Genomic DNA, 21,715 nt, shown 5'->3' with positions numbered 1-21,715 from the left:
AACAAAATTTTGTCCGTCAATAGATTATAATCTGCTTAAAATCCTCAAGATACTGAGCTTTGAACTAATTTGAGAAGGCCTGTAATCAAAGTTACATTCTGGATAATCTAATGTTGAGAAAATCCGATAAAACTTAAATCCTTATGACAAAGCAAACTTTCAAAACGCTAGACATGCACTCCATGCTACTGTATTAACTTCTGATCAGCCGAAGGGTCAAGGCAACCTAGTATCACATTTATGGTTTTCTAATTATAAATCACAATTCACTAAAAGCTTTTAAAATGACTTATTTGCGCTGCTCTACACCCAAATAAACAAACTAGATCGGAGCAACGCTAATGAAAGCAACAGTTTAAACTACAAGCTACACGCAACAACTCTTCATTGCATGCAGTAATGTTACTATATGAAAACCAACTCGCCTTGACCCCTGACAAACTCAGACGTGTTTTCAATCTATTTAAAGAAAGTAACTTACCTTAAATCCCGTCCGCCTACATTGGAGGTTATGTATGGGTTGTTAGCCTCCAGCTGTCGACTTAACGTAGGTACAATAATTTACCCTCAAAGGAAATACCTGACCCCTCCCAAAACCAAATTACTTGACCTAATTAAAGCCTTGCCTTCCTTAAACCCCCTATTCATAGATTCAGGGACATTTCTGCTTTAATATACCGATGATATACTTTTGGTAAAGACAGGTTATACTATAATCATGGCTACGAGACATCCAAGTATTTTCTTTTATTGTTGGAGATAATGACATCGAAGTCTACAGTAAAGTCGTTGAGAAAAAAAAAAAATATGAACAACTGAGTCTAGAACTTAATAAACAAAATTCTCTTTTTAATATATTTATATACGCATATGAATGTAAGATTAGAATTAAAGAGTACTTTCTTTTTGTTTCACTTTGAAAATTGTTGACACTCATTCACACAATTTTGCAGCACTTTCACTATATACTTTCTTTTTTAAAAAAGAAAAACAACAGTCAAATAATACTTGTTGATTGTAGTTTACACGAAGATTTGCTTGTAGATTGGCTGTACTGTGATCGTAGACATTCACGTAGTTTTGCCCCCTACCTACAGCAGATTCTTTCCAGCTTGGTTCGTCGTAGATCAATGAATTGTATCGAAGAGGGGCTTCAATGACTGTAAAATGAACTGCATGTCAACATACAATATTAAGTGCAACAACAAATACTCAACATTTCAAAGTCATTTTAGCTCTTTTCATATAAAACTATGACGAAAGTATTTAACTGACGATGACACGTTAAAAGTTTGAAGTAAATACTCATGCTGGTAAACATGCAATATAATTGAAGCATGAATAAAAGATAAGTTTACTTTGCCTAAGTTTACTTGACGTTAAAAAGATTTAAGAATTCATGCAAATATCCAATCATTTAATATACTGAATTCTTTTAGATTTTGCTCTGACAAAATTTAGACTTCTACTTTACGTCACGATAATTTATAAAATTCTGAACATAGCTAGTTAATGAACTACAGCGAATTTTGAGTACTGAATACTTTAAAATTACTTTCAAATTTAATTCCAAGTATGTAGATTTGAAAACTATGTATATACTTTATCTTTGAGCACAAATACTTTTGTATCATGAAACTGAAGCTTTTTACTACTATTTCATGAAAAGAAATTTCGATGTATTCAAATTAAATCGAAGATACCTGTGATGTTTATAGTCGTCCTCGGATACAAGTCCAGTGAGAATAATGGTAAGCCCACTCACTGGTCGTTAACCATTTCTCAGGCCGCCGTACTGAAACGATGAAAATTCTTCGAAGTACTGGATGTCTTATCTTTTGCTGAAGATTGGAGCTGTAAATAGTCTTAGTACAATCGTAGTATAAAATTCCTTTAAATATGATACACTTTTTCACTAGTTCAATTTCTATGTGAAGTAACTATGCACAATCTGTCCTCAAAATGTAAACGATCTACAACGTCCCCACTCTTTCTCATTATGTAATAAGGGAAATTAACAAGCATTCCATTCTTACTGAAACTAATTCAATGATGAGATACACTCGAAGGACACCCACCTAACGTGACCTATATCAATGGAAAGACTAGAGTCGTCTGATTAAAAGCATGTGAAACAACCTCTTTCGCACTCCCCACTCACTCTCACACTCAATGTCTATACAAAAAGAACAGAATATCCTTTATACAAAATCTGAACACTCTTACGTTGACATCTTCCAAAGTAAAATGAAAAGATAAAACTGAAAACACGAAGTTCATTGAAAACCTTAATTCATCATGTACCTTCCACGCCCAACAGGTGATCTACTTCTGTACCTGGAACCAGATGAACGATAGCTATCACCGTAGGAGTAATCATCCCTACCACCATACTTATCATCGCGATCATAATCCCTTCCATAACCACCACTACGAGAAGATACGTAATCATCATATCTACTTCTGGAGCCACCTCGTGGACCTCCCCTGCTGCCACGGCCTCTGAAACCCCTACCACCAAAATCGCCCCTACCTCCTCTGGGACCACCCCTTCCTCCTCTTGGAAAGAACCCTCCAGACATACCTCGACCTCTAAAACCTCTACCTCTTCCCCTGCCGCGACCCCTTCCGCGGGAAATTTCCACTCGCATCTTTGATCCCAGTATTTCAGTTCCATTCAGGTTGTCACAGGCAGTTTCTGCTTCATCTTCATTCTCAAATTCAATGAAGGCAAATCCTGGAGGATTAAATGCAACCCATACATTGTTGAGTTTACCATACTTTTCAAATTCTCTCTCCAGATCCTCCTTTTTTACACTATCATTCAGGCCTCCCACATACACACGGGTGCCTCTGCTGAAACCACGTTCCACAGTCATCTGGAAACAACAACAGTAATGCAATTAGTAAAATACCACAGCAAATAACTCACTACTACCAAAAATAAAAAATAACAGTAAATTTATTATAATTCGGCACTATGGCAATTATTTGCTAACTATAATTATCAGAACCAACTTTCATACATGCACGTCGCAGTAAATCGTGCTCAATCAAGCTCTCCAGATGTGGAATCTCGCTTATGACCCAGTAGGACAAAGAATTTAAGTAAATAAGCTGCGAGAAGAGCCGCATTACAAACAATAAGCACGATTTGGCTTAACCTGCAACCGACCAGTATCATTGTGAAGGCCAATAGCAGAAAAAAATTGTCCCGTATCTGTGTTCTCCATGTCTACAGAGTTTCAGATCAACTACTTGCTCTTTAGGTTTAAAGAGACTAATCCAATCAATGGGTCGTTATCCATGCCATGCAGCCCCAGTCCAATGCTCCAGATCACATTATGCTAGGCAGCCTTTTTTCGAAATGGCATAAATTTATGGTAAATACCAAACATCCCCACTAAAAATTGAATTAATACACTTTCATTACTTTTATCCCTTGTGCCCAAGTCAACGAACACCATACGCATAGTTGCAACTGAATTATCTGCTAATGGTCCGCTACTTAACCACAGCCTACTCTTCTGAACTAACATGACTTCAGCCCCCGCACTTTCAAAACTTTCCTTTCCATGGTCGGGTATCTAAAAATCTCGCATACACCAGCACCCTTATTACAATGCCACTGCTAGTGGTCAAGGCACTGAGCAAGATTCATACGAATAGTGCACACTGCTGCCAAGTTACACAAGATGGGCGACCAGTTTAAGAGTAATACATACATTACTGAGACTACAAATGCGAAGTTGCACAAGTGGCAACGTTAACACGTTTTACTGCAAATTAGTATGAAATAACGACCCAACCGATTCGGGATTTTACCTTGCATTACCTATGGACCCGCCAAACAGCATTTCAAAACTACGAATCGAGCTGAAGTCCGACCTAATTAACCGGTATTATTTGGCCCCAAGTGTCCTTAAATATAATACAAGGTGAGCACAAAATCCCAGATTTGAATCTAATACCACAATTATGCTCAAATTTTTGAAGTACAAGTTTTGGTACTAATTGAATTACAAACACGCGAAGTGTGTGCCATCTGTTACACGAGAACCATCGAGACTTCCTTGGTTTACTGAGCAGTCAATCAGTTTTTAGGTCTAAATGCAGTTTGTTCCCGGTGGTATTAGTATTCTCAGTGCACAGACGATAAGAGAACTGACAACCATGTCACACCCAGTCAACTTAGTGCGTTAGTCACCATCGGCTAGATTCTTTTGCTCACAGGACTAGTGAAATAAGTGAAACCCTATTGTCAAGGGTGGGCATCAAATTAGCAATAAAAGAAATTAGAATCCTCAACTTTCTTCCAGTGAAATTCACTTGCCCTACATCAAATCTTCAAAGCCAATAGTTTATTTTCAATAATATAAGACTAAGCAACTCATGGGGGGGGGGGGGGAAACCAGCTCCACTACGCTAAGAATATATGTCTACAGGGAATGAGTAGTATGGACATCAAATATGAGAAATACAGCACACGCATTATGAAATCCCTTCAATATTGCAGCTTTCCATTTACTCTATTGAAACTAGCCAACTAGATTGGTCCAACGTATAAAATACGAATGGCCTAGGGATATGAATGTACTAAGTAAAAGCACTATCCGGCAATAGCCATGCTTTTGAGAACCTTCGCTCCTACTCAGTCCGTAGTCTACATCTCTCGACCGAGACACTTTCTGCAAATCAGTGCAGATCTGCAAGTTTGCTAACTATCCTACTACGCAATTTCCTTTTCGAAATACAAAAATAGTCACCCTACGATTATGCCCTTTAGAGGGGAATGACGTCGCACAATTATGGACAAAGGCTAAAGAGACTGATAATAGAAAAATAAAATTAAATTGAGATTTACGTCCCACTATTATGCCGGTTAGGCTAAAGGAGACTGAAGATTAGAAATGAATGAAATGGTGGAATGAAGAAAGTGGGAGGAAACTGGAGAACTCCGAGAAAACCCACGAACACTGTCCACCACGAAGTCCACACGGCGCGAGCTGGGATGGAACCAGGGACCCCAAGCAACGGAGGTGAACGCTCTACCACTGAGCCACCGCGCCCCCCTGATAATGACCCCCTGACGAAAGTGGAGAATAAACCTCTGAATAAACTTTTGTGCGGTCCTCCCCACTCAATATAAAATTACAGATTTCCAAACCCATGGTAACAATACAAAATATTTGCATTCAAAGTGTCTTATTTTTGATCAAGTCAAAATAGACAAACTTTACACTTCTATGGAGAGCGGACCCTGCAACTTTTTAAAAAAAGCTTTGGACAAAAATTTCGCCAAAACCACCAGATTAAGTCTTGCCAAACCCAAACGGAACTTTTTCAAATGCCAAGTCAAATTATTACATTCGAATTTCATGGTAAACTTAAAGCGTTAAAGTATAACAAACTGTCAAATTATGACAAACATCCAAACTTTCGAGCGTTCTAAGAACAGAATAACGATGACATGAACTTGGCAATTTTAAATAGAAAATACCTTAGTATGGGCATGTTATGAATAAATAGGAAGATTGAGAGGGGGTGAGAAAATTTTTCAAAAATTTATTCCAACAATTGTATTTTCAATGTGTAAATTCTACAATACCGTTTACATCAATTGAATAAAACTCAATTCAAGGGCACACATCTGTTATCGTGATTTTCATCATAAGATTTGTTTCTTTCCGTGAGATAGTTCCACCTGACCAATTAAGTCATACTTTGTTTTCCCACGCGAGAGGCTACGCGACTCTCCCCCCTCAGTTGTCAGTTACCAGCTCCAACCGCTAGGCGGTAAGACTCACACGATCTCATTTCAAGGGTACACATTTTAATCAGTTGTCAACTAGTTTACAGGCCAGTCAACATGGACACCTTTAAAAGCATTACAATGCTACGTAGAACTATCACCACTTATGGACTGAAAATTTCTCTTGCAGTGGCATCTGGTTCAAGCTTTGAAGTTGTGTGGTACATGCGGAGGCAATAGTTATATTTGTAAAAATTGAAATGGTACCGTCATTTCCCATAAGTATAGTCCAGCCATCCAACTATGGTCCAAGACAATTCTCATGACGTCATTAGCAATAGCTAGTACGGTTTCCTGCCGGGAGTTAAGCTAGGCATCGGAAAGAACATCCAATAGATGGTGCTACCTCATCATGTTTAAGGAGATTAAATACGAACTTTGCCAAAATTCAGAATTGTATTTCTAAAAATGTGTCCCCTTGAATTGGGATCGTATAAGTCTTATCGCCCCGGGCAAGTGCTGATAACTATGACAAGCATGAGAAAGTGGTCGCTTCAAGCATGACTAACTCACCAGAGGGTGGTGTGGGCATTCACGTGGAACGGATCTCCAGGGAAGAAGCAAATCTATGAAAATCACGATAACAGATGTGTAACCTTGAATTGAGTTATCCCATCAATTTGTTAAACCGTTCTGGACAAACCGAAACCCTCGTGCAATTTCTACATTGCTGAAAATAGCTCATTTGTAAAAAAAAAAATAGCAACGAATTGAAATGTGCAACGATTGGAAACTGCAATAATCCCTGGGATTCGACGTAACAAAGCATTTCGAAAGTAATCTAAGCCTACATTTAATACCTTGTAACTGTTTATTAGAAATTAGCAAGTGTCCAATTACTGTGGGTTAATTATGTCCTACACCTTTCAAATAGAATCCGCCTGAACTCTTCGCACATACAATTTAAATGTGTCGTACGGGCATATTTGTGAAGTAACACAATGGGAGGAAGTGGTCAACCAACATCTGAACAGTCGTTTATTTTAGATGAAGTCCGAACAATTTTGTCTAACCTTAAAGAATTATCAGATAACATGTTAAATACAATCCCCCACCCTTCAGCACAAAAAAACTACGAAATTTAAAACAGGGTCTAATCATTGAACTGTGTGTCTCACCTTAGGAATTCCCAGATAGGTATATCTTGTAACAACTACCACCCACCCCAATTTCTTCCAATCTAGGACATATTTGAGAACATGCCCTTAAGACTAATATTCGCACCCAAAAGGAATGGGAATAGAGTATAGGGGAAACTTTCCTAACGAGGAACATAATTCATACCATTTACCAAACACTGTTGCAGTCATCAAATCTAGAAAGCTCTGGTGGGCAGGTCATGCAGCCAGAATGGAAGAAAGAACGCCTTCGAAGCTTTAACAAAGCCCAACCGGAAAATGACCATTAGGAAGACCTAGGCGCAGATGTAAGAACAATATTAAGATGGATCTCGCAGAAACAGGAATACAAAGTAGAACTTGATCCAGTTGGCTGACAATTTAATGCAGAGCTCTTGTGAACCCGGCATTGAACCTCCATGCGCGAGTCAGTTATAATTAAAAATCTCTCAATTACTATTCTATTGAAAAACTCTACATTTCTTAAACTCACGTGATAAAAGTGCAAACCTACAATAACGATGTGCAAAAAAGGTAAGTCTTAGAAGCTCCAGTATGCCGTAAATTCCACATTCGGTATTTGGTATTGCCGAAAGAAAAAAAAAAAGTTATCCACCAAAACTATGTATGTCCCAAACCATAACCCAAGTACGGATACCTTCAAATATCTACGAACATACCAAAATCATATGTATTTGGAACTTAAGTTATCCAGTTTAAAATCTTGTCTGCGCGGATTCTATTGAAGAAATTTAAGGTTAAAATATACAAAACTATAATGGCCGTTGTAGTACATGGTTGCGGAACGTTGCTGCGTTACTTGCTGGGAGCACACTGATGAAAAATCTTGAAACGAGCACTCGGGCCCAAGGGAGACTGGAATTTTAGAAATAAGATATCGCATTAATTTGTAGTTCACCTAACAAAAGATGAAGCTTAGGGGGCTCACGTAAGCACTTAGCCAGGAATGAAGTAGGAAAACTAAGTCAAATCTACTATATACGCATTCTCCGACATTACGGAAACCTTGACTACTACTGTTTCGGACGAATAGATCTCTTGCCCCAACCACCACCCATTCCCGCCGCGCGCGCACACACACACACAAAAAAATATATATATATATATATATATATGCACATAATCTAGACCTTAATATTGCAACCGCAGTAGGAAAATTAAAACTTTCCTCCATTGGACAATCCCACTGATTTCTTTTCTATGCAGAACAAGTCGTATCATGAAAGCTAGTCCTATAAACAGTACATTAACAATTTCAGTGAAAACTACGTGTTCGAATTACTTCAGAATAGGAAATTTAAGGCCTAAAATTTAGTACCCAGATCAAAGTTGCATATTTCCCCAACAAACATTTGGTTAGAAAATTTACGCAGAACAGTATACCAGCTCTCCCTTACTCGATTTCCCAACAGTTATCAAACCAGACAACCGACAAAACGCAAGATCACTTCATTCACCCACATCCTGGATCAAACTAGTATTCTCAGTTCTGTCATATCAAGCATGGTCCCAAATTACAGTAAATGTACTACGTTCTCTGCTATTTGCAAACCATCTTTCCAAAGGTTTCTTCACAGCACTGATAATGAATCTCGGAAAAATAAATTAAGCTTCCACTATTAACTGAACTTCAATATTGACAAACTAGCATCATGTAAGCGAATTATTCCGTACCTATCACTCCCAATTACAAACCTAGGAATATATCAATACGAGTGCTTGAGGAGTCTTAAGTATACAATTTTCCTTTGAGAAAACATCCTACCATGTTTTTTCATCGGAAATCCCAATATAAACTACTTATTTTCAACGCCCCATGCTCGTGCCCCTTAAAAAAAAATTGACACTTCCCACCGAAAATCAAACCTGGGACTACCTGCACCAAAAATACACGCATTACACACCTAACTGAAGGATTCAACTGTTCCGGAAAATTTAGTGAATACAGTTGAAGGCTTTCACAGTTTCGTTCTGAAAATTGAAAACAAGACACTAGCAACTAATGCCAATTCAGTAGTAGCATAAGTCAAAATCATTAGGATATCCAAAATCTATCCACGTATGGTACCAACAGCTCATGGAGCAAAACAGAACATGTAACTTCTATATTATTATTATTATTATTATTATTATTAAAAATAATAACCTAAGTAATCAAACTGGCTAAGAAACAAAAACCTAAGTTGAACGTGTTATGCATGAACATGTCTAAGGAAGCCATTACGAAGTCAAGACAGTGCCAACTCAATGCGTAACAGGAACGTTAGTGTCATAGTAGGAAAGAATAATGAATTAACGAATGAAAAAGCAAGCAATTTTTGATCCTAGTCAAGTTCACGCATACCACATACTGCAGGCGGCGAAAACACGCTAATACAGTTCACAAGCGCGGGGCCACTAGACTCAGTACAAATACTCCACGATAAATTGATGCGTATGAAAGACTAATATTAGATACCATCTTCCACCGGCTGCGTACTTCGGCAGTGGACAAAAGCAGTTTTTTGTGATTGTAAGTGTTGCGTTATTACTGTGAACCGCTAGTTTTAAATCTAGTTATGCGTATACTCATCGTCGCTGTCACACTACCACACAACAACTGCAGACGCATTCTCGTGGGAGTTTACCCTCGTCCTACCCTCAAAACTACGTAACATACACTTTTCAGTTGCAACCTGGCATTGATTGGATTGTATTTTGTTTTAGTTTCTGTGGCACAAACCCGAACATTGATTATACGCAAAACTAATTTTTCAACAATTACTCATAGTGACCTTAATTTCAGCTAAGTCGCGTAGTAAACATGCAAGCGTGAAATCATTGAAATTTTTAAAGTAAATCTTATTCCGACTGGTGCGCGAACATGCCACTAGAAGAAAAAAATCAAATTTGAGAATTTCACTCGTGACTTCAAGACGGGCATGATTAAAAATACGTTAATTCTACTGCACCCTGATTTAAGTTCAAAAATAGCAATTAGAAATTTACCCAAGCGCGAGTACTATTTACTGACTGTATGATCTTAATTCTTTACAAAACAAGTAGGCCTGTATTGAAACTGACATGTTTCATGCAGTATCAAGTCTTTAGCATGAGGTTAATCGCACCTCAGAACGACTTAATGTAGTCTAAGCTTTACTGAGCAAACTCATCTCTAACGCACTGCTTGCTTCATACGCACCTGGAGAGGGTATTAGCTCTTGCTTATACTGGTAACCTACAAGTTTTAAATTGAGCTTAAACAGCGTTAAGTAATTTTACTTAATCTTTTAGATCTTTCGTAAAATTCTGAAAGGAGCTTAAGAGACCAATCCTGAAGTACATATATCGTTAATTTAGGCATGAACCCATTAACTATTAGCACCTCATCTAAGGATCCTGGTTAGGCGAATTACCTTGCGTGTTGTGACAAATTACTTCACTTCTATCAAATACAGTAAAACCATTAAACTAGGTTGACTAGCGCTCGTTTATATATATACCGTATATAAACGAACGCTGGTCAACCTAGTTTAGTATATATCTGAAAAAAATTAACATGTTGCAACATGAAAACATTCCCACCAAGCAAACTGGTGTAGAACTATTAGCTCAATATAACTTTCCATAAAGACCATTGAAAACAATACTTAAGGTCGATGACAAACCACTCGCCTTGCGCATTCTGCCTCTTTCTCAGATCGCTACAAGTAAACACGGCCAATGTGCAGTTGAGGGAAGACCAACCTTTCTTTCGATTGAAAAGGTACAATTTCGTTAACTTGACAAGGTTAGATTTGGTCCCCATCTAAACATTAACTGTAAACATTTTCCAGCGCTGCATTAGAAAATAAGTACATTACGTCGGATTAGAAAAGTATTACTAACTCCCTCAACTGCTCATCGAAATAGCCCTAGTATTAGTAGAGAATTCTTTAACAGTATTAAGATTAATAGTTACTAGACTCCTCTTTTGCTTTAACGTATATACCAGCAGCGAGGCTATGAGACGTGGACCTATAGTTTAACATGCGATCCACAAGAGCTCCTGTCGGGAATCGAACCCGGGATTCCCACAGCCAGACGCGTACGCCAACCGCTTAACCATGAAGGAGAGCAATTCAAACCCTAACGAAGGCATACTTTCGTGAATTGATCCAACATCACCCACAGGTTACAACAGCTATGGCGCAGCAAACAGTGAAGCTTATTAGAGGGTGTCGACTGTTTCATTTTCAAAACTTTAGTATATTTCCAATATGTTCAGTAAACTATCAGCAAAGTTCCAACACCTAATACAATGACTTAAAAGTACTTCAGGAATAATCACTCGTGGTTATTTCAGGTTTGTAACCGCTTTACCAACAAAAGAATATTTTTGGCCTATGTTTAGCAGAAGGGGTCCAGGTCTTTTCTCTAAAAAAAAAAAAAAAATGTCACAGTTTTGGTAATTTCTGTTCACATTCGGTTAGTTTAGGGTAGGGTTGGTTAGTTTAAGTTAGGTTAGGCTAGTTGAGGTTACGTTAGGTTAGTTTAGTGTATGTTATATTAGTGTACGACTCCCGCATAATTTTCCAAAAAAATGATAGAATTTCGCTTATTTCTACTAATATTACGTTAGTTTATGTTAGATTTGGTTACGTTATGTTACGTCTAAGTACTTGCATCACTCATTTCTCCTGTAAATTTTGCGTTTTATACGTGCTTCTGGACCCCTTGTACTAAACATACCCCATATTTTTAATAGTTAGCCTCCCTTTTTTGTTTAATACAATGACTGAACATTTTTAAAGGGTCTCCCAACCCCCTCACAGCCCTCCACTCATTGCTTTAAATATCCAACTACAAAATGTATACCTACAACTCTTGCTTTGGAAAAATTTACAATCTCAATGAATACAAAATTGTTTCTCAGACTTACAACAATTACAATTAGTCGCACCGAAAAGCCGCGACACGCGAGCATTGGCAACGCCGCTGAGAGCTGTCAAGAGGCCTTCTCTTGCTTGTGCCTCTATAGTATTTAACCCGCGTGAAATTTATTCACATATGACTGGGGATTACCAGCATCTAAGGTCTTAAGCCAATCATGCTTGAGATGTTCCCCTACAAACATTATCTAGGAACGGCGGGGGAGAAAGAACATATACTGGCCAAGTGCAAGTGAAACATGGCTAAAAACTACTTATTTTCACTTTCTAGTTCTGCTTATACTCACCCTCACTGACGCGCCTGTTCATAAGAATCCCGCTTACAAGCTACGCGCTGCCGGACCGCATTCCTGCCTATCAGTAGTCTAGCACAGGCTGGTTTGTTTTTCGCGGCTTTTATGCCATATATTCGTACGCGATATTCATACGCAAGTCTTAAAGGAATTAATTTTTCAACAATTACTTCTTATAGTCCTTTTGCGCTTGAAATTTGCCAAATGAAGTAATCGCACAGTGTAAATTTTTTAGAAAATAGGACGAAAATTTGCGAAAGAAATTAATTTACCATTTTAGCGTCCCTTTCAACAATAAGGCTGAGGCATAGACCTACAGCTTAACGTCGGTTCCGGCCGGAAACCCTTATAAATATACGGAAATAAACTGAAACCTGATTGGTACCATCCTGGAATTTGCCTGATGGGAATAAGGGAACATCACGAAACATCGAAAAGGGTTTAGTTGCAATGCCGTGAATTAAATCCTAAGCTCCAACGGGTGCCTTTATGCAGGCACGAGTAACTCATATTGCCAAATGATGGAAATAGTGCATAAAGAATGCGTTTAAGTTCCAAAGTTGGACGTCCGATCCCAGCAAAACTTTGAAAATTTACAGGAAAAATGGATAATTTGATCGCTTGTTTGCTTGACAATACACAATAACCTCGAAAAATACTCGCACATAATCTGTTATAAACATGGGACTACTCGGCGAGTGAAGGAAACTACTTCACGCAAGGTAGCCGAATAGTTGCATTATGGTAAAATAACTAGCATTTACATTATCAACATGGCGGCTAATATACAGAAACGTTGCACGGGATGTGAACAGTTTTAAAATATGTGAAGCAATATGTTGGTAACTATAGTATTCGCGCCGTCTTGAAGATTAACCTACATCTACCGATGTCATCACCCAATAGAACGCGAGAGTGTGTTCTGGCCGTCAACCCCACCCAACACATTTTGCAAGTTTCGTCTCACGCTACACGCAAAACCACTCCCGAAGTACAGTATTGTCAGATTGGCGCCAAGTTCCGTTCCGTTAATTGTCTTTGGTTGAGATGTATTTTTGCTGTTACTATTAGTGTTATTGTTACCGCTTTAGAATTGTTACAGTGGTTATTTTCGTGTACAGTTATTATTGGCAATTTCAAAATACTTTTTTATTTACTCGTTTATTATGTCTTGAAAGTCTGGCAATATTGTCGGTAATTTTCAGCTGTTTGAAGTCTCCAAGTGTGCGTTCGGGAAACAGCTCCACGAATTGTACCGAAGATTTCCGATGCATCGGAGCTCAAGCACATTTCTCTGATTGGTGTAGAGGCCAAGCTTCACGACCCGGCGCCAGTGATACCAGTTGGCGGGAAATTCTGAGCACAGACAGGAATTCTTAACATAGGCTGAAAACGGGAAATTCTGGTATTCAACTTTTCTAGGTGTAAGACCTGTAACATTGAGCTCCTTTGTGGAAAAAATGAACACTACAAACACACAAAAGACTAGAAACATCAAGCTAGTGTAAACCAGTTTCAAAACACATGCTAATTGCTGCATCTTTTATTGTGGGAAGGAACAAGCGGCGCACAACACAAGAATCGTGTTAAGGCCAATACAATTGAATTAAATACAATTTTGTCTTGCCGAAGACAAAATTTCCTTACAAACCGAAAAAAAAAAAAAAAATTATGTTAAAGGACAGTATTTAAATTTTCCTTTTGATCTTACGCATAACTGTAAATAATAAAGGCCGCCTAAAGCGGTATTTTTCGAAATTATTACTAGATATTGAAAATCTTATCTAATTAGGTTGACGGGAAATTTTGCATCTAATCGGGAAATTGCATGGCTTCGGACGGGAATTTTGTTACAAACTGGCATCACTGCTCGGCGCGAGTACTATAGCAATTGAAAACCATGGATTAATTACCCCTACTAAATTACAGATCTACTTCTGGAGACAAGAGCCGTACAAACAGAAGTACTCAGTAAAAAAAAAAAAAAAAAAAAAAAAAAAACTAAAGACAACGTGCCCTGCGGGTTATCCCACCTTCACTTGCTAACGCTCCCTCGGCAATACTGTGCGAAATAGTAAACTTCGGTATAAAAAACAAACTAACCTGGCTACTAACCAATAAGGGGTACCTCTGTTTTAGATCATAACCTAACCTTTCCCCCCCACCTCGCGATGTAACTAAAGGGAGCCACAAGTCATTTAAAACCGCACAAATTGAATAATTTTAATAGCTTTTATCAAGATTTTGGTAGAAAAGTATCGGACGTTCAACTTCAGAACAAATGCCATTCGAAATCAATGTACCCACACGTACTGTGCGCGACTTTCGATCTGCATGAAAATATTAAAACTGAAATTAACTTCAGGCTGCACCCATCTCTTGCCAAATACGTAATTAACCGTGTCACAGGGGTGGTATTCTTAATTTTTCGGAACAAGCAACGGGATTTGATCCTCTTAGCACTTTTAAAGTCAATAATTCAAATAATAGTTTCATATTGATAAAGGTCATAATACAACCATTTTTAGCTTTAGTAAGCAGGAAGAATTCATAGAAAAAACCGGTACCTCAGATCAGCCGCACCAGGATGTTCCGGAAGTACACCACTTACGAAGGGTTCATTAGAAAATTATTGCACTCAACTATACACTTTTGGAAGAAAAAAAAAAGTAATTTCATGCACATTACAGCCCAACACCAATCTAAATTTAAATCAATCCTAAGAAACAAGTTCTACCGGTTACGACTAGAAATGTAACGAACCCTTATGAAAATTTAAAATTTGGCATCTAAGACTGCCCACATCCAGTTTACCTATGTAAAAAGACCTTATTTTATTTATTCACCATGCCTAGTAAGTGCTATGAACAATACTAGTTACCGTACATAACAGTAAATTTATTACAATCTAAAATGTCAGCAGCCCACGCCGCGTCCATTTGCTGAACAAAGAAAAGTTCAAAATGTCTCAGTTTTACTTCCAAATTTTTTAATCAATTAATAAACTTAATACTATGTGCATGTAAAATTAACTAATAAATGCCTTTATGTAACATAATACGCTAAATAACAAGTATTTTGAACAAAAATTTGAAATTACCTTTGAAAATTTCAAGGACGCGTCAGAAAGTTTACCACACACAACTTCAGGCTTCAATCGCTGTAACTGGAATGAACCGGTATGATGACGCCAACAACGCGCATGGAATCAATAACCTTCAAACCGGGGTACACAAGGTTAAAATCACGGACTGTGAACACAAAAGTTACAACCCAATTTTCAGATTTCTACACACAATGGAACCTTTAATATAAATAGTCGAAATTATTTATTTTTACTAAGGAAAAGATATTTAAAAACTTAGAAACTGAATACTGGTATCCTGTAAACAAAGTGAGGATGTGTGGAGTAGAGGCTTTTTAGGTGGAAAGTATTGACGTAGCTGCAGCGTTGGAAATTCTTGTAGCACAAACTTCAAGAAATTTTGAAGGAATGTCACTAACATTTAACATAGATTCAATTTGATAAACTTGTATTCCCAATACAAGGAAATAACACCTATAAACCGAGGATGATAGGTCACTTATCGAAGGTACTAAACTGGTAAAATTTGTTGTACACTTGATATATTAGTCTAAATGTATGGCCGTGCTTCGTGAAGGAGGCACATTACATAACGGTTAGCGTAAACGCAATTCAAAATTTGCGATTAAGTTGGCGATAATAGGCATGATAGCTACGATTTCATTTATGTTGCATTCATGTACCTAGTAATTTGCAAAGATTGATACGAATTTCCCCCTAGGTCATTCCGGACAACTCTACTCATTTTAATGCGTATAGCAACGCAAAACAAAATTATGCTTTGTGTTGGCACGAACCGTTACGGAATATGCTGGTAAATGTATGACTATTGACAACATCTCGTAATAGTTACCACAAAGTTTTGCGGATCGCAGCGTGTCACACATAATTTAACAAGTAATTATAACACCTAAGCTATCTTTTCCAAGGTAAAATACCAAACTTCCGTCGCGTTGACGCAAACTGCTACATAATATGCCCTAAGTGTCTCGAACCTACAAGATTCCCGGCGGGAACTCAAACGCTTCGCCTCTAAGACCGGTGATACTATTTTCCACCGCCGGTTTATTTCTGTATAGTTTACAGAAGCTATAGTTTATGTTTACAAGTGGAGCGCTACCACCACGATACCATGACAATTGCTATTCAAACTCGTATCATTGCCGAAAGCCACTCGTTTTCACTACATTAACTGACGCGCCTGCTTCCTTCGCTCGCACCCCCTGACTGACGTTCGGGCTCCGGCTTCGCCCTGCTCTGACTGTTAGATAGCATTCGTAGTTTCCAGCGGCCACCTAGCACAACTTGGTTTGCGTTTTTTGCACTATAGTTTTTATGCTATATATCCGGACCCCGTATTTGTACGCAAATCGTAAAAGAATTGTAGTTTATCATCAATTGCTTGTGATGGTTCTCTTGAGGGATTTTATTTATGCTACGTGAATAATTTTCATGTCGGTTAACGTAAATCATTTAGGAAACAGTGATAAATTATAATTTTTCAACAATTATTTCGAGTGGTGCACCTAAAGTTAACCTGTACGATCAGACGATACCTCCTCAGTTGTGTTTTCACTTGTTTTGTTTTCACTTTCTCTCACCTGATGTCGCTTAAATCGAAATCTTACGAATTTTCTTTCCGAAATAGAGCGTGCTCTAAACAAGAGAAATCTCATAGGATCGTTCAGAACACAGGAAATGACATGAGATCTGATGCCATACACGTTGAGATTTTGACTCTAGGACAAATCGTAAGAGATTTCCTAGGATCTATCTTATAGTGTATAGCGCGCCTAAGGCGCGCTATACATTACGAGATCAATCCTAGGAAATGTCTTAGGATTTATCTTCGGAAAAATGTTATGACATATCTTGTAGGATATCTTACCCTTGTGTGCCATACACGTGAAGATTTTTCCTGTCTGACCGAATGACGTATATCAACATTGTGAAATAGTTCTATTTAATAAAAGTATAAAGTTGAAGAATTACTATGCTAACCACACTGATATTAATATCAGGCGCTATATTGTTAAATTGGATACCTCTAAAAAGAAAGAAAAAAAAAGCATAAGTCAGAAGGGTGCTGGTATACTTTTGGCGCACCACATTTTAGAAGATTTACAAGTAAAATTTAATACTTTGCATGAAAAGACATATTTATAAGGAACAAATTTTTTGGAAGCAACATAATTTAATACAAAGAAATACACCTGTATTTTATGTTTACAACTGTAGGGTTACTAGTGTAAAATCATTATAAATGTTTTAACGAGGATAAAATAGGTTAGAGACAATGTTGAGCAGAAAGGGTCCAGCTATTTTTTCTAAGAAATGCTATAATTTTGGTAGTTTATATTCACATTAGTTTAGTTTAGGTTGGTTCAGGTTAGTTACAGTTATGTTACGTTAGATTATATTAGTACATGGGTCCAACACAATTTTCAAAAAGTGATAGAATTTCGCTTACTTCTATTAATATTAGGTTAGTTTAAGCTAGTTAACTTCATTAGGTTAGATTTAGTTAGGTTGTGTTAGGTCTAAGTACTTGCATCTTCCATTTCTCCTGTAAATTTTGTATGTTCTGCTTACTTCTGGACCCCTTCTGCGAAACTTTTACGTAAGTGAGTGCATATGAAAGTTGACCGGTGTTACTATTTTCCACCACCGGTGTATTTCTGCATAGTTTACAGAAGCTATAATTTATGTTTACGAGTGGAGCGCTACTACCACGATACCATGACAAGTGCTATTCAAACTCGTATCATTGCCAAAACCCACTCGTTTTCACTACATCAACTGACGCGCCTGCTTCCTTCGCTCGCACCCTCTCACTGACGCTCGGGACTCCGCTCAGCCTTGCTCTGACTCGGTTAAATAGCATTCGTACTTTCTAGAAACAACCTAGCACAACTTGGTTTGCGTTTTTTGCACTATAGTTTTTATACTATATATATATATCTTGACCCCGTATTTTTACGCAAATCGTAAAAGAATTGTAGTTTATCAACAATTGCTTTTGTTGGTCCCCTTCAGGGATTTTATCTATGCTATGTAAGATATTTTCATGTCGGTCAACGCAAATCATTTAGGAAATAGTGACAAATTATAATTTTTCAACAATTATTTCGAGTGGTACATCTAAAGTAAACCTGCACGATCAGAAGATACCTCATCATTTGTGTTTTCATTTGTTTTGTTTTCACTTTCTCTCACCTGATGTCGCTTAAATCGAAATCTTACGAATTTTCTTTCCGAAATAGAGCGTGCTCTAAACAAGAGAAATCTCATAGGATCGTTCAGAACACAGGAAATGACATGGGATCTGTTGCCATACACGTTGAGATTTTGACTCTAGGATAAATCGTAAGAGATTTCCTAGGATCTATCTTATAGTGTATAGCCGGCCTAACTTTAAGCTGGAGATTTATGATTCATGTATCCTTGGCTTTGTAAGGGACAGTAAACTGCAAAACAAACAACCATCAAAACTTCAAGAGTAAAATACTATCTACGAGTTTGTGAATTAGTATTGCACGAGCAAGTGAATTGGTTTGACAATCCTACGAAAGTAGGTCATTAGGCTTGTAATTTAATAGTAAGTACCTGCAACGGCTTAAAAACTTGTGTAACTTTGCAAGTATTCACACCCTTGTGCTCTTCCATTGATATAATTAAAATAAAAAGGACTGCATTGGTTCAGTGATATAGCGTTCTGCTCTGTCCGCTTCCTGGTCTGATCAAGGGCATTTGAGTTTATAACGAACAACATCGTTACTATGGACCTTTTCGGGGTACTTTCGTTTCTCCTACATTCTAACTCCACACACCATGAAATCAAATTTTAGTTATTTTAAACCCTGATTGATGTGCATGAAAGAGTTGGCAATATAGCGTAGGTCACAAAGCAGAATGTTGCCTTTTGTTCACGTGTTATTTTTGGCTTCGCTCTTTCTAATGTACGCCTGTTCATAGAACATCCTTTAAAAACGGGGGCTTACGTACAGTCACACCTTCACCGTGACTGAAAAAAAAGTTTGTAAGTACTTCCCTGTGACGGGCTGGAGATAAGGAAAAAGGCTGGAGTTTTAAATTTTAATACTGACCATGCGTGTTTCGCATGAGGGAAACGGGATGAATATATTCTGCTCTTTCCAAAAAAAAAAAAAAAAAAAGACTAATTCAAATTATTTCAAGGCCAAAGGAACTAGGAAGAAAAATTTTGTTCCAATATATTTGCCTTGTGACTCCCATATAGAGATTATTATGAAAGAAAACATAACACTTCCTAATACACTTCATCATCTCGGAATTTATGATCTCCTGGTGTATGATTCGTAACTTTTTTTATTTTGCAAGCATTTAGGCATGGTCAGATTAAAGGGGCCTTAGGGGGCTGCACGCCCGGGCCTGCAGATGAACAGGGAACCCTACTCTGATCAAAATTTCAACTGACTATCTAAAAGGAATCATAAAGATACAATCATAAAATAAAATGTGATAAAAAATTTGAAATATGTTCCCTTAACTTTCCTAGTGAAGTTTCACAGAAATATATTAGCTGAAGTCAGCAGGGGCCATAGCATATTTTTTCTAGCCCCGGGCCTCCGGATGGATTAATCCAGCCCTGCTGGTTTGGTTCTTTCTAGGATCACCCAGCCCTTACATACAATGTAATCACACATTTCTCGTGACTGAATCAAGTAATCCGTTTTGAACGGTGCGCGGGATCTCAGGTGTAGAGTAGGGCTGTTCCGATAATCGAGTAATCGATAACAATTCGATAAAATTTCAAAACCGTTTCATCGATAAAGAATTTTAATTTTATCGAATTATCAAACTTTCGAGATTCCCGAAATGTTTGAGACTCTCGAAATGTTCGAGACTCTCGAAATGATCGAGACTCCCGAAATGTTCGAGACTCTCGAAATGATCGAGACTTCCGAAATGTTCGGGACTCTCGAAGTGTTGGAGGCACTCGAAATGTAAGAAACATTAGACAACTTCGAGGCACTCGAACTGTTCGAGAATCTCGAATTGTTTGAAAGCAGAAAATACAGAAATATATCAATATGATCGCATTTGTCGAGTCGCTTGAATATTTAGAAAAGTTCGGGATTATCTGAGTGTTCGAAAGAAACGATGTATTCGAGGTTATCATAATTGTATATAATATGTATTACATATATGTATTAAAAGTTCTCTCCTTAGCAATGTAGTGAAGGAAAAGTTTTTTCCCCACAGATCTGTACAAGGTTTAAGCAGTCTGTCAGAAGAGAGAAAGAGGAAGAGAAAACATGCATCACCCGAATGGAATTGGAATCCAAAACAACATTAGTCTACTAATAGTCACTTTGCCGATTGCGCCAATAACGGGGCAGGCAGAAAAATAATTCCATGTCGAATATGATTTCAACAAATACAACTTTGCAATAACTTATCAGATGAAAAAAGTTGTTTGACTAGTTTGGCTGCAAGAAGAAATCATTGGAGAGGTGAAGGAACCGAACTGTTCATCAGTACTTTTGATAATACCCGAAACTTCGATAATACTCGAAATGTCGATAATACCCGAAACTTCGATAATACTCGAAATGTTGATAATACCCGAAACTTCGATAATACTCGAAATGTCGATAATACCCGAAACTTTGATAATACTCGAAATGTCGATAATACCCGAAATGTCGATAATACCCGAAACTTCGATAATACTCGAAATTTCGATAATACCCGAAACTTCGATAATAATCGAAATTTCGATAATTTCAAATACTCGAATGGTTTCGAGTAACCGATGACAACTCGATAAATTTTCACTCCCGAAGTTCGATAGATCTTCAGCCTTATCGAACACTCCTAGTGTAGAGGAAGTAGGATGAACCCTAAGCTCTAAGTCCTAACGTGGGAAGTGGCATGATTTGTTCTGCTTCTCGTATTTCTGGATATTACCTACATTTATGGCCTTATACTCGTCACGTCTGAGGGATGACGTCCCCCGGCGAGCATACTATCCGAACGAAAGAGAAGGAAGAAAGGGTAGCGGCTTGCCATCTATATGATGGAACATCCTGGGAATTGTCTGAGTTAAAAGAGGAAAACCGAGGGAAAACCTCACTCAGAATGGCGGGCCTGAAAAAGCTGTTACACTTTGTCGACCGACTTTTCCCACCAGGGGTCGAGTATGGAATCAAAGCTGAGAGTGTTAGCAGTCAGTATTTAAGTTAGTAGTTTGTAGCAAGAATCCCACAAGGTTGAATGGATTATACCTTACATAGCGTCATTGAAATTTTAAAGGGCCTTTCAAAAACAACTTAAAAATAAATTTAAAACTCATTAAAATTAAAAAAAATGTTAAAACATACCTGAAATAAGTAGGTCCTATAATTAATACAAGAACAATATGTTTTAAGCAAAGCTGGGCCCTGGAAGAGAACCGGCCATTGAGGTACCAGCCATTAAATTAGTTAAAAGCA

At 37.8% G+C, this 21,715-nt stretch overlaps 1 protein-coding gene across 1 annotated transcript; it reads right to left on the bottom strand.

The window, feature by feature from the left end:
• Nucleotides 1–732: 732 nt before the first annotated feature.
• On the bottom strand, nucleotides 733–15,413 carry LOC145685871 (uncharacterized). The gene is made up of 3 exons (XM_081758530.1): nucleotides 15,255–15,413; nucleotides 1,704–2,879; nucleotides 733–1,160 (listed from the first exon to the last, which is right to left on the bottom strand). Exon 2 carries the CDS (start codon nucleotides 2,877–2,879, stop codon nucleotides 2,289–2,291), a length of 591 nt encoding a protein of 196 aa, XP_081614656.1. The 5' UTR covers nucleotides 15,255–15,413; the 3' UTR covers nucleotides 733–1,160; nucleotides 1,704–2,288.
• Between the last annotated feature and the right edge of the window lie 6,302 nt (nucleotides 15,414–21,715).

Source organism: Thermobia domestica, chromosome 5, assembly GCF_964235325.1.
Source record: "Thermobia domestica chromosome 5, izTheDome1.hap1.1, whole genome shotgun sequence".
NCBI lineage: Eukaryota > Metazoa > Arthropoda > Insecta > Zygentoma > Lepismatidae > Thermobia > Thermobia domestica.
Note: the sequence above shows the minus strand (reverse complement) of the source record. Positions and strands in the feature narration are given on the sequence as shown.

What these genes read in the sequence shown, in the direction of transcription:
- LOC145685871 (XM_081758530.1), bottom strand. Translation starts at nt 2,879, where the DNA reads ATGACTGTGGAACGTGGTTTCAGCAGAGGCACCCGTGTGTATGTGGGA.